Below are 13,748 nucleotides of genomic sequence, written 5' to 3' on the forward strand. Positions count from 1 at the left end.
TTCACTTGATTTGAATTTAAACTTAAATCAAGTAAAGTTAAATAAAATTAAAAATTCAGTTCTTCAGTCACACTAGCTACATTTTAAGCGCTCAATAGCCATATGCAGCCAGTGGCTACTATTTTGGATAGTACAGATATAAAACAGTTCCATCATCAAAGAAAGTTCTATTCAACAGTGCTGTTGTGGGAAAGTACACAGCAGTTAGAAGAAATGGATTAAAGGTTCGCATAGCAATATAGATGGTTCTTAAAAGCACAGTGCCTAAGAAAATCATTTGAAACACAATTAGGTACATTACATGACATCATGTGTAAGAGTAAAAATGTGCAGAGAAAGTAATAATACATATTAATCAAGTTAAATCACTTAAATAAAAGATACATATTAACCCAAATTGATGGTTTCATGGAGTTGGCGTAGAGTACAGGGACAAAAGGAAAGAAATGAACCCACCCATACAGATTTTAGAGCTGAGAGGAATTTTAGATTATCAAGTACACACCCTCATTGTGTTTGTCTTTCTCGGTAAAATTACTATATGAATAAAACATGATTCCTAACACCAAGGAGTATATAGTTCATTTGGGACATGAATTAAGTGCCCAAGGACAAGTAATACAAAAAATTAAAAGACTTTGATAAGCACCTAAGAAAAAGAGGGATACAGGAATGCAAAGGTGTGAGAGATCAGGGATGATGTGGGGAAGAGGTGATACTGCAGATGGGCCTTGAAGATGGTGGAGGGGAATGAGGAAATGGAACAACAGCAGGCTTGCACGAAGGAATGGTAGTAAAAATCCACGAAGTGGAAGGAATGGTAGAGAATCAGAAATGAGGTCAGCAAAGGAGACTGGACCAAAAAGAGCTGGCATGGCACAATAGATACCATGTAACCATATTGCATAGTTCACCTGGAAAAGTCTGGGTTCAGGTTCACTGCCCCAGAATAATTATTAATGCACCCTTTTCACTCTCAAGGTGTCCCAGTTTAGACTATTTTATATATATATATATATATATATATATATATATTTTATCCTACATATAGAGAGAAGTGGGCTGATAAAATAGTGGAGCAGAGAGGTATTAAGGGCTTCCTGGTTGCATATTGATTTGATACATTATATATTTGAACAAGTATTTCTCAGATGTTGTCATTATAAATATAGGAACAAAATTAAAAGGTGCACTTTTGGAGAAATAACTTTTTCTGTAATCTTTAGAAATGATGAGCTGGTCTGTAGGAAAAATAAAATAACTTAAATAAAAAATTTTATATGTGCTTCAGGATAACGGCCTGACATGAAACATCTCTATAACAGAGAATGAGGCTCTAATAAAGCCGACTGGAATTTTCACCTAATACTACAAGGTTGTTAGACACTAACACTAAAGTCACTCTAGCTGGAGCAAACCTCACGGTAGGTGGTAGCAAATTAAAACCGCCACAGGTATCCCGTTACATCTTTGTAAGAACACAGGGAAAAATTCAATTAGGAAAACTCAGTTACAATCAGAGTGTGTTGAATGTTTTGATTACTAAAAATAAGTTGCTAAAAGCACAATTACCTCAATTTTGGTTAAGAGGTCTTGCAGTTCTCCTGATTCATTCATTGACAAAATTTTCTCAGCACCCTATTAACAAGAGAGGGTAGGGGAGAAAGAAAATCCATTTTGTTAGTATTTGAGAAAACAAAGTTCTAGCCAGGAAAGTTTAACCCACAAAATACTGAACAGGATTTTTGCCTTCAGATCTAAGTAAACTCAGAACCAGGAAGCCAAAGAGGAGGGGCAATTTCTCTTTCCTTTCACATACTCTCCCATCTAGTAAGGCTAATTGTGGGCAAAAGGAGGACTGCCAGCAGGTGAGCACTGGGAAGTCCATGCCTGTCAGATGAAGTCCAGAGCTGGAAGGTTCCAGCACACCCTCCAGAGCTGTTCAGGGAGCCTAAGCCAGCCACCTGGGAAAGGAAGTCGCTGAGCAAATCCCCAGCCTGGGCTGCCTCTGCCCTATTCCAGGCAGTCCTGGACATGCCCTCCTCAGAATCCTTAGAATTCAAGTCCTTAAGGACATGCCCTCCTTAATGCTATTAAGATAACAGCAGCTAATAATAATGATAATAATAATAAAATTAATAACCACCCACAGTAATTAAGCACATATTAGGAGCTAGGCATCCAACATCATCTAATTTGATGTGCTAGGCTCACTTAATGGTAGAAATTGAGCCTCAGTGAGATTAAGTAACAATTGCAAGGTCACCCAGAGAGAAAGCAGAGTGGGAATTTGAACACAGACAGGGGAATTACTCCAGAGTCAATGGAGTAAAACTCTACTTAAAAATGAGAACTTTACCTAAAAATGCAAGAGGGAGGAGATATGGGGATATATGTATATGTATAGCTGATTCACTTTGTTATAAAGCAGAAACTAACACACCATTCTAATGCAATTATACTCCAATAAAGATGTTTAAAAAAAAAAAAAACTTTACTGTGAAAATGAGACCTGGGATGATGTACGCACTTTACAACAAACTAATCATGTTTCTTTGAACTACCCCATTTTCCTTTCCTTTCCAGCCTCTTCTTACCTTCTCCCACTCTACTTCTCAACATGCAGCCATAGAGGCCATAGAAGGAAGAAGTTATTCTTTCTTTCTTTTTTTTTTTTTAAAGAAAACAGACATTTATTTTTCACAGTTCTAGAGGCCAGAAGTCCAAGATTAGGGTGCCAGCATGGTCTGGTTCTTTTTTTTTTCTTTAACATCTTTATTGAGGTATAATTGCTTTACAGTGGTATGTAAGTTTCTACCGTATAACAAAGTGAATCAGCTATACATATACATACGTCCCCATATCTCCTCCCTCTTGCATCTCCCTCCCACCCTCCCTATCTCACCCCTCTAGGTGGTCACAAAGCACCGAGCTGATCTCTCTGTGTTATGCGGCTGCTTCCCACTAGCTATATATTTTTCATTTGGTAGTGTATATATGTCCGTGCCACTCTCTCACTTCATCTCACGTTGCCCTTCCCCCTCCCCATGTGCTCAAGTCAATTCTCTATGTCTGCATCTTTATTCCTGTCCTGCCCCTAGGTTCTTCAGTAACTTTCATTTTTTTTTTAGATGCCATATGTATGTGTTAGCATACTGTATTTGTTTTTCTCTTTCTGACTTAATTCACTGTGTATGACAGACTCTAGGTCCATCCACCTCACTACAAATAAATCAATTCCATTTCTTTTTATGGCTGAGTAATATTCCATTGTATATATGTGCCACATCTTCTTTATCCATTCTTCTCTCGATGGACACTTAGGCTGCTTCCATGCTCTGGCTATTGTAAATAGAGCTGCAATGAACATTGTGGTACATGACTCTTTTTGAATTATGGTTTTCTCAGGGTATATGCTCAGTAGTGGGAATGCTGGGTTGTATGGTAGTTCTATTTTCAGTTTTTTAAGGAACCTCCATACTGTTCTCCATAGTGGCTGTATCAATTTACATTCCCACCAACAGTGCAAGATGGTTCCCTTTTCTCCACACCCTCTCCAGCATTTATTGTTTTGTAGATTTTTTGATGATGGCCATTCTGACTGGTGTGAGGTGATACCTCATTGTAGTTTTGATTTGCATTTCTCTAATTATTAGTGATGTTGAGCATCCTTTCATGTGATTGTTGGCAATCTGTATATCTTCTTTGGAGAAATGTCTATTTAGGTCTTCTGCCCATTTTTGGATTGGATTGTTTGTTTTTTTGGTATTGAGCGGCATAAGCTGCTTGTATATTTTGGAGATTAATCCTTTGTCAGTTGCTTTGCTCGCAAATATTTTCTCCCATTCTGAGGGTTGTCTTTTTGTCTTGTTTGTGGTTTCCTTTGCTGTGCAAAAGCTTTTAAGTTTCATTAGGTCCCATTTGTTTATTTTTCTTTTTATTTCCATTTCTCTAGGAGGTGGGTCAAAAAGGATCTTGCTGTGATTTATGTCATAGAGTGTTCTTCCTAAGTTTTCCTCTAAGAGTTTTATAGTGTCTGGCCTTACATTTAGGTCTTCAATCCATTTTGAGTTTACTTTTGTGTATGGTGTTAGGGAGTGTTCTAATTTCATTCTTTTACATGTAGCTGTCCAGTTTTCCCAGCACCACTTATTGAAGAGGCTGTCTTTTCTCCATTGTACGTCCTTGCCTCCTTTGTTGTAAATTAGGTGGATTATAGGTGCATGGGTTTATCTCTGGGCTTTCTATCCTGTTCCATTGATCTATATTTCTGTTTTTCTGCCAGTACCATACTGTCTTGATTACTGTAGCTTTGTAGTATAGTCTGAAGTCCAGGAGCCTGATTCCTCCAGCTCTGTTTTTCTTTCTCAAGAATTGCTTTGGCTATTCAGGGTCTTTTATGTTTCCATACAAATTGTGAAATTTTTTGTTCTAGTTCGCTGAAAAATGCCACTGGTAGTTTGATAGGGATTGCATTGAATCTGTAGATTGCTTTGGGTAGTATAGTCATTTGCACAATGTTGATTCTTCCAATCCAAGAACATGGTACATCTCTCCAACTGTTTGTATCATCTTTAATTTCTTTCATCAGTGCCTTATAATTTTCTGCATACAGGACTTTTGTCTCCTTAGGTAGGTTTATTCCTAGGTATTTTATTCTTTTTGTTGCAATGGTACATGGGAGTGTTTCCTTAACTTCTCTTTCATATTTTTCATCATTAGTGTATAGGAATGCAAGAGATTTCTCTGCATTAATTTTGTATCCTGCTACTTTACCAAATTCAGTGATTAGCTCTAGTAGTTTTCTGGTAGCATCTTTAGGATACTCTATGTATAGTATCATGTCATCTGCAAACAGTGACAGTTTTACTTCTTTTCTGATATGGATTCCCTCTATTTCTTTTTCTTCTCTGATTGCTGTGGCTAAAAGTGCCAAAACTACGTTGAATAATAGTGGTGAGAGTGGACAACCTTGTCTTTTTCCTGATCTTAGTGGAAATGGTTTCAGTTTTTCACCATTGAGAACAATGTTGGCTATGGGTTTGTCATATATGGCCTTTATTACGTTGAGGTAAGTTCCCTCTATGCCTACTTTCTGGAGGGTTTTTATCATAAATGGGTGTTGAATTTTGTCGAAAGCTTTTTCTGCATCTATTGAGATGATCATATGGTTTTTCTCCTTCAATTTGTTAATATGGCGTATCACATTGATTGATTTGTGTATACTGAAGAATCCTTGTATTCCTGGGATAAACCTCACTTAATCATGGTGTATGATCCTTTTAATGTGCTGTTGGAATCTGTTTGCTAGTATTCTGTTGAGGATATTTGCATCTATGTTCATCAGTGACATTGGGCTATAGTATTCTTTCTTTCTGACATCTTTGTCTGGTTTTGGTATCAGGGTGATGGTGGCCTCATAGAATGAATTTGGGAGTGTTCCTCCCTCTACTATATTTTGGAAGAGTTTGAGAAGGATAGGTGTTAGATCTTCTTTAAATGTTTGATAGAATTTGCCTGTGAAGCCATCTGGTCCTGGGCTTTTGTTTGTTGGAAGATTTTTAATCACAGTTTCAATGTCAGTGCTTGTGATTGGTCTGTTTATATCTTCTATTTCTTCCTGGTTCAGCCTTGGAAGGTTGTGCTTGTCTAAGAATTTGTCCATTTCTTCCAGATTGTCCATTTTATTAGCATATAGTTGCTTGTACTAATCTCTCATGATCCTTTGTATTTCTGCAGTGTCACTTGGTACTTCTCCTTTTTCATTTCTAATTCTATTGATTTGAGTCTTCTCTTTTATTTTCTTGATGAGTCTGGCTAATGGTTTATCAATTTTTTTTTATCTTCTCAAAGAACCAGGTTTTAGTTTTATGGATCTTTGCTATAGTTTCCTTCATTTCTTTTTCATTTATTTCTGATCTGATCTTTATGATTTCTTTCCTTCTGCTAACTTAGGGTTTTTTTAATTCTTCTTTCTCTAATTGCTTTAGGTTTAAGGTTAGGTGACTTATTTGAGATTTTTCTTGTTTCTTGATGTAGGATTGTATTGCTATGAACTTCCCTCTTAGAACTGTTTTTGCTGCATCCCATAGGTTTTGGGTCATCGTGTTTTCATTGTCATTTGTTTCCAGGTATTTTTTGATTTCCTCTTTGATTTCTTCAGTGATCTCTTTGTTCTTTAGTAGTGTATTGTTTAGCCTCCATCTGTTTGTATTCTTTACAGATATTTTTCCTGTAATTGATATGTAGTCTTATACTATTGTGGACAGAAAAGATACTTGATACGATTTCAATTTTCTTAAATATACCAAGTCTTGATTTGTGACCCAAGATATGATCTATCCTGGAGAATGTTCCATGAGCACTTGAGAAGAAAGTGTATTCTGTTGTTTTTGGATGGAATGTCCTATAAATATCAATTAAGTTCATCTTGTTTAATGTGCCATTTAAAGCTTGTGTTTCCTTATTTATTTTCATTTTGGATGATTTGTCCATTGGTGAAAGTGGGATGTTAAAGTCCCCTATTATTACTGTGTTACTGTCGATTTCCCCTTTTATGGCTGTTAGCATTTCCCTTATGTATTGAGGTGCTCCTATGTTGGGTGCATAAATATTTACAATTGTTATATCTTCTTCTTGGATTGATCCCTTGATCATTATGTAGTGTCCTTCTTTGTCTCTTGTAATAGTCTTTATTTTAAAGTCTATTTTGTCTGATATGAGAATTGCTACTCCAGCTTACTTTTGAATTCCATTTGCATGGAATATCTTTTTTCATTCCCTTACTTTCAGTCTGTATGTGTCCCTAGGTCTGATGCGGGTCTCTTGTAGACAACATATATACGGGCCTTGTTTTTGTATCCATTCAGCCAGTCTATGTCTTTTGGTTGGAGCATTTAATCCATTTACATTTAAGGTAATTATCGATATGTATGTTCCTATTACCATTTTCTTAATTGTTTTGGGTTTGTTACTGTAGGTCTTTTCCTTCTCTTACGTTTCCTGCCTAGAGAAGTTCCTTTAGCATTTGTTGTAAACCTGGTTTGGTGGTGCTGAATTCTCTTAGCTTTTGCTTGTCTGTAAAGGTTTTAAATTCTCCATCGAATCTCAATGAGATCTTTGCTGGGTAGAGTAATCTTGGCTGTAGGTTTTTGCCTTTCATCACTCTAAATATGTCTTGCCACTCCCTTTAGGCTTGCAGAGTTTCTGCTGAAAGATCAGCTGTTAACCTTATGGGGGTTCCCTTGTATGTTATTTGTTGCTTTTCCCTTGCTGCTTTTAATATTTTCTCTTTGTATTTAATTTTTGATAGTTTGATTAATATGTGTCTTGGCATGTTTCTCCTTGGATTTATCCTGTGTGGGACTCTCTGTACTTCCTGGACTTGACTGACTATTTCCTTTCCCATATTAGGGAAGTTTTCAACTATAATCTCTTCAAATATTTTCTCAGTCCCTTTCTTTTTCTATTTTTCTTCTGGGACCCCTGTAATTTGAATGTTGGTGCGTTTAATGTTGTCCCAGAGGTCTCTGAGACTGTCCTCAATTCTTTTCACTCTTTTTTTTTTATTCTGCTCTGAGGTAGTTATTTCCACTATTTTATCTTCCAGGTCACTTATCCTTTCTTCTGCCTCAGTTATTCTGCTATTGATTCCTTCTAGAGAAATTTTAATTTCATTCATTGTGTTGTTCATCATTGTTTGTTTGCTCTTTAGTTTTTCTAGGTCCTTGTTAAACGTTTCTTGTATTTTCTCCATTCTATTTCCAAGATTTTGGATCCTCTTTACTATCATTATTCTGAATTCTTTTTCTGGTAGACTGCCTATTTCCTCTTCATTTGTTTGGTCTGGTGCGTTTTTACCTTGCTCCTTCATCTGCTGTATATTTCTCTGTCTTCACATTTTGCTTACCTTACTGTGTTTGGGGTCTCCCTTTCACAGGCTGCAGGTTTGTAGTTCCCATTGTTTTTGGTGTCTGCCCCCAGTGGGTAAGGTTGATTCAGTGGGTTGTGTAGGCTTCCTGGTGAGAGGATGAGTGCCTGTCTTCTGGTGGATGAGGCTGGATCTTGTCTTTCTGGTGGGCAGGACCACGTCCAGTGGTGTGTTTTGGGGTGTCTGTGAACTTAATATGATTTTAGGCAGCCTCTCTGCTAATGGGTGGGGTTGTGTTCCTGTCTTACTAGTTGTTTGGCATAGGGTGTCCAGCACTGTAGCTTGCTGGTCGTTGAGTGGAGCTGGGTCTTAGCATTGAGATGGAGATCTCTGGAAGAGCTTTCGCCATTTGATATTGCATGGGGCTGGGAGGTCTCTGGTGGACCAATGTACTAAACCCGGCTCTCCCACCTCAGAGTCTCAGGCCTGACAGCCGGCCGAAGCACCAAGACCCTGTCAGCCACACGGCTTAGGCTTATAAAAATGCATCAAGCATCCACTGCATAGAAGTCTGATTTTCTCCTGTTGTAATTCACTTTCCAGTCCTTGCAGATTGGCTGTATTTGGTCACTCTTCTGACGCTCAGCAAGGCTGCTCACCACTCCAGTCAGCAGCTCATTTCCCCAAAGTTATTATTTCTAATCAAAGGCAGAGACCACCTCTGCATTTTTCACATCATATCCCTGGCAAAGAATAGGTGTGGAATCAATTTTTGATTAATCAACAAGACAAATAGAAATATCATCACGTAAAATATACTTCTTGGATTTCTATTTGTGCTGGGTAGGGTGGAAAACACAAAGACTCATTTAAAAAATAAAAAGGCCCTAGTGTTAGATTACAATATGTTTTTATGTAAACACACAGCCAAGTAACCTACAATGTAGAATGGGAAATAACTGCCAAATGTTAATGATGCAGAAGAGATGAACCAGGAGATCACAGCAGGGAGGAAAAAAGATCTGCTTATGGAGAAGACTTTCTGAGGTTGGTAGCATTTGATCTGAACCTTGAAGATTAAGTGAGGTTTCTAAGACAGGGTAGGCAAGTCTGGCAGACAGGGTAGGTTTCTAAGACAGGGTAGGCAAGTCTGGCAGAGATGTACAGGAGCCTTTAGTTCTGGGTTTCATTTACTTCAGTTTATTTTACATAACTCAGATCATCTTAATCACCATCAGGAATGTCAACTTGATATATTAACAAAGTACAATGAATGAATACACAGGGTTACAGAGAACACATGTAGCCCTATGAGGTAAGTTATATTCTTTCATTTGTCGGTGGTTTTGCCAGGAATACAGACGTGAGAACAAAGTAAGGAAAGCACCAGAACAAAATATTAAAGCCTAAAGCACAATAACTGGTAATATTTTACTTTTGCTACATTCTATTTCTTTTATGAGTTAGCTAAGCTAAAATAGGAGAAGCCTCAGGGAATTTGATACGTGAACTAAGCAGTAAGGAGAATATGTGACTCATTTTTCTTCAAAGAAAATGTACCCCAGTGACTCCAAAGAATATGAATGTACCAGCGCAGCTATCATACATCAGCCAGATCTTTTCTTACCTTAGCAGGGTGCCTTAGTCCACTGTTTAGAATACCATGCACAGGCCAGGAAAGGACTATCGCACTACCCCTAGATATATGAACTTTGCTCTCCTCAGCCAAATCATTCCAGCACCATCAGTACTATGGGAGCAGATTCCACGTTTCAGGAGAAGCTCAGGCTCTGCTCACATCAAGCAATGTAACTAAAGTCCTGAGAGTCGATGCTCTTGGAGACACCTGGGTGCTGAGTGCACAGGTGGTGGACCAAGTGCTTAAGATGGGAAAAAACTCTGCTCTGTAACAAAGAACTGGGAGCTGAGTATCTCCATCCCTCTCACTGTGGCTACTCAATGTGGCCTCCACCCGCAGGTCCACGTGGCTGGTCCTCAGCTGGTTTCCTTGGGAGGAGCCCTCTGGTCCCTGTGCTACGTACTGAGCAGATACAATAGCCAAAATCCCTTGCTCCTCCATGGGGTTCCACATCCCCACCCTCCACCTGGTCTTGTCCTTGCTGAACCCAAGTGTGAGATCCTACAGGGAGGACAAGGAAATCAGATGGTGTCCTCTCTGCTCTTGGGAAGCAGCAACAGGATGGGGATCTCAGCCTCGTCAGCAAGTTTTAGGGAAAACTTAGATTCCTCCTGTCCTGAGACTTGAGACGCTTACCAGGGTAACTCCCAACCTGACCTGTCTGCACTGCATTTACATATTCCAAAGAGCTTATTCCCTGCAGTTTTCTATCAAAAGCTTTCCAATTATTACTTGGCCTATAATGAAACTCTGGTGTCCACAAAAGGGAGTATATTTCCTTAAGTATCGACATTCTTAGGAAATAATATTTTCCTGGCTGGTATTTGGCTAAGAATGCCACATATGAGTTTGTTACTTTTAAAATATAACTCCACATCCAATTCCATGCAAGTGGAAATGAATTAATCATTCTATTACTTGGCACAGTTTACCAAGACTGACAAGATATCTATGGAAATATTTCTAGTATATTTTTCAATTAACTTAGAATCATTTTTTTCTGAAAATTAATACCTTCCTGAAAATAATGATAATAGTGATGTGTTAAGTGGTTTACAGACATTGGCTCTTTTAATCATCAGTGAGAATTAAGTATTATAATTACAATTTTTGAAATGAAAAAACTACATTTCTCCGAAGAAGACATACAGATGGTCAACAAACACATGAAAAGATGCTCAACATCACTAATTATTAAAGAAATGCAAATCAAAACTACAACGAGGTATCACCTCAAACCGGCAGAATGGCCATCATCAAAAAATCTACAAACAATAAATGCTGGAGAGGGTGTGGAGAAAAGGGAACCCTCATGCACTGCTGGTGGGAATGTAAATTGATACAGCCACTATGGAGATTCCTTAAAAAACTAAAAATAAAACTGCCATATGACCCAGAAATCCCACTACTGGGCATATACCCAGAGAAAACCATAAATCAAAAAGACACATGCACCCCAGTGTTCATTGCAGCACTATTTACAATAGCCAGGTCATGGAAGCAACCCTAAATGTCCATCAAGAGAGGAATAGATAAGAAGATGTGGTATATATATATATATATATATATATATATATATGATGTGGAATACATATATTCTATATATACAATGGAATATTACTCGGCTATAAAAAGGAACGAAACTGGGTCACTTGTAGAGACATGGATGGACCTAGAGACTGTCAAACAGAGTGAAGTAAGTCAGAAAGAGAAAAACAAATATCGTATATTAATGCATATATGTGGAATCTGAAAAAAGTTGGTACAGAAGATCTTGTTTACAAAGCAGAAATAGAGACACAGATGTAGAGAACAAACATATGGATACCAAGGGGGAAGGTGGGGGGTGGGATGAATTGGGAGATTGGGATTGACATATATACTATTGATACTATTTATAAAATAGATAACTAATGAGAACCTACTGTATAGCACAGGGAACTCTACTCAGTGCTCTGTGGTGACCTAAATGAGAAGGAAATCCAAAAAAGAGGGGATATATGTATATGTATAGCTGATTCCCTTTGCTGGCAGTATAAACTAACACAATATTGTAAAGCAACTATATCCAATAAAAATTAAAAAAAAAAAAAGAAAAGAAAAGAAAAGAAAAAACTAAAATTTGAAGAGAATAAGGAAGGTACCCCAGGCCTTTCAGTTAATCAATACAAGGCCTGGACAGATCTTGAATTCAGGTCACGCTGACTCCAAAACCCACACTCTTTCCATTGTGCCAGCATGCTTCCTGCTCACTGATACAACATAATTGTATTAGTGGGAAAATGATAACTCCTTGTCTGGGGAACATGACAATCTGTGGGTAGAGCTCTCTGCTGACTAGGTGCCCAAGAAGGTCAAGTGAATGAGAGATTTCACAGCAGTGACTCCAAACAGAAAGAGAAGCTACAGCACATCCCAGTTCTTTCTTTTTTTTTATCTCAGCACCACGCATTATTCAGTTATTTCAGTATGCCAAGAAAGGACCTATTTCATTAACCTTCAATACATGAAATTAGCTCTATTCTCAGTCTCTGCTTCCCACCTTAAAATTCTGAGCAGTGAGCTATGACATGTGAACAAGCCACTTTATTTTACATGTGACAAGCTTCTAGAAGATAAGACTGTTTACATAATCTTTCCTCATATATGTATTACCAAAGAAGAGACTCACACCTTTGGAGGAGACCAGTATTACACAAAAGATCACACAAATAAATGTAAATGTATCTGTCATAAATACTACAAAAGAGACATTGACACAAGATGCTGTGAAAGCATATAATAAGGTGATTTTAACCTACTCAAGAAGGTTAGGGAAAGTTCTTTCCATAAAGTAATGATTAAGTTGTTGTCTTTAATGGTAGTTAACTGAGCACAGAGATAGAATGGAGGAAGGATATTAATTTCCAGGACAATAAGGTTACCAAACATTATACATACATGTCCCTTTGGGGTCACCATTTTCTCCAGTTCAAGATAAGAAAAGCTATATTCAATGAAACTTTCTATGAGATTCTGTACTGTATTTTGATTTGGTGCCCTGGAGGAAATATAGGTAAGATATCAGGCCACAGCATAAGCCATATATTTTATTAATAAGCTGAAGAAAACAATCGATTGGTATAAACCAGCTTGGATTTAGCACACTCTTCTAGATCTCTGGAAAGAATTGCTAGGTCAAGAGTTTCCAAACACCATTATCAAAAAACCAAAATAAACAAATACAAACATCTAAGTATTTTTCTCTCAAATACAAAATTATGTAAAATTGCACATACAGATATTAGGTATCTCCATGCTGATATCCAGGCTTTAGAATTTTACGTGGAAACCAGTATTTGAAATCAGGGCCTTATTTCTGAGAGGCCCGGAAGAACAACAACAACAAAAATGTTCTCATTGACCAAAGCCAAGCACAAATGTATATATACGTTATATATATGGGGTGTGTGTGTGTATATACATGTATAGTATCTATATTATTAACTTTTATTTTTATTTACATTTAATCATATACCACTTCACCATACTGAAAAATCAGTTTGCAATAAAAGATCCAATTTACTGTATAATAAATACTGAATAGGAATTCACGACATAGGAAATGTCCTATGTAAATCTCAAAATGATAGCTATGATTGAGACTTAGGTTTGATTCTGAGCCAGCTTCTCCACTGAAACAAAGTCTTTCTTAGCACAGTAGTCTAAATAATGCAATGCCTTACATACGATTTTAGATGAATTGGCTAATATAATAAATAATCCTTGCTTTTTTATTAACTATAAAAATATGGGGATTATGTATATGTATAGCTGATTCATTTTGTTATAAAGCAGAAACTAACACACCATTGTAAAGCAATTATACTCCAATAAAGATGTTAAAAAAAATTTTTTATATATATATATATATATATATATATATATATATATATATATATATATATAGTCTTCAGGTAAATGCCATCACAGAAATGGCTCTTGAACCAAACAGTACAGGTTTTCATCTCTCCTGCTGGCTTAAACCAGGTTCCTTTTCCCTCTCACTTAAATGCCTCCCTGCATTTATTTATCTCTCTATATTTTATTATATCTTTGAGTGACTGGGATGAAACCTAAACTGCTTAGCACAGTCTACAAAGGCCTTCCCTATCTTTCTGGACCAACCTTTCCAGCCCTGTCCTGCAATATCATATGCTGATACTCTGAATTTCTCCCTTTCTCCTGGACACACCAGGT

At 37.3% G+C, this 13,748-nt stretch overlaps 1 protein-coding gene across 5 annotated transcripts in view; it reads right to left on the minus strand.

The window, feature by feature from the left end:
* GRXCR1 (glutaredoxin and cysteine rich domain containing 1) overlaps positions 1 to 13,748 on the minus strand; it is a 334,368-nt gene that overhangs the window by 11,123 nt on the left and 309,497 nt on the right. The window contains exon 3 of one of the 5 annotated variants that reach the window (XM_068542244.1): positions 1,573 to 1,638. The exons of 3 other annotated variants lie outside the window; for them this stretch is intronic. In XM_068542244.1, the coding sequence (XP_068398345.1) occupies positions 1,573 to 1,638 (66 nt within the window). Of the gene's footprint in view, positions 1 to 1,572; positions 1,639 to 13,748 lie in introns of those variants that run through there. One more of the 5 variants, XR_011073846.1, reaches the window with a different exon arrangement.

This window comes from Eschrichtius robustus, chromosome 4 (genome assembly GCF_028021215.1).
Source record: "Eschrichtius robustus isolate mEscRob2 chromosome 4, mEscRob2.pri, whole genome shotgun sequence".
Lineage (NCBI taxonomy): Eukaryota > Metazoa > Chordata > Mammalia > Artiodactyla > Eschrichtiidae > Eschrichtius > Eschrichtius robustus.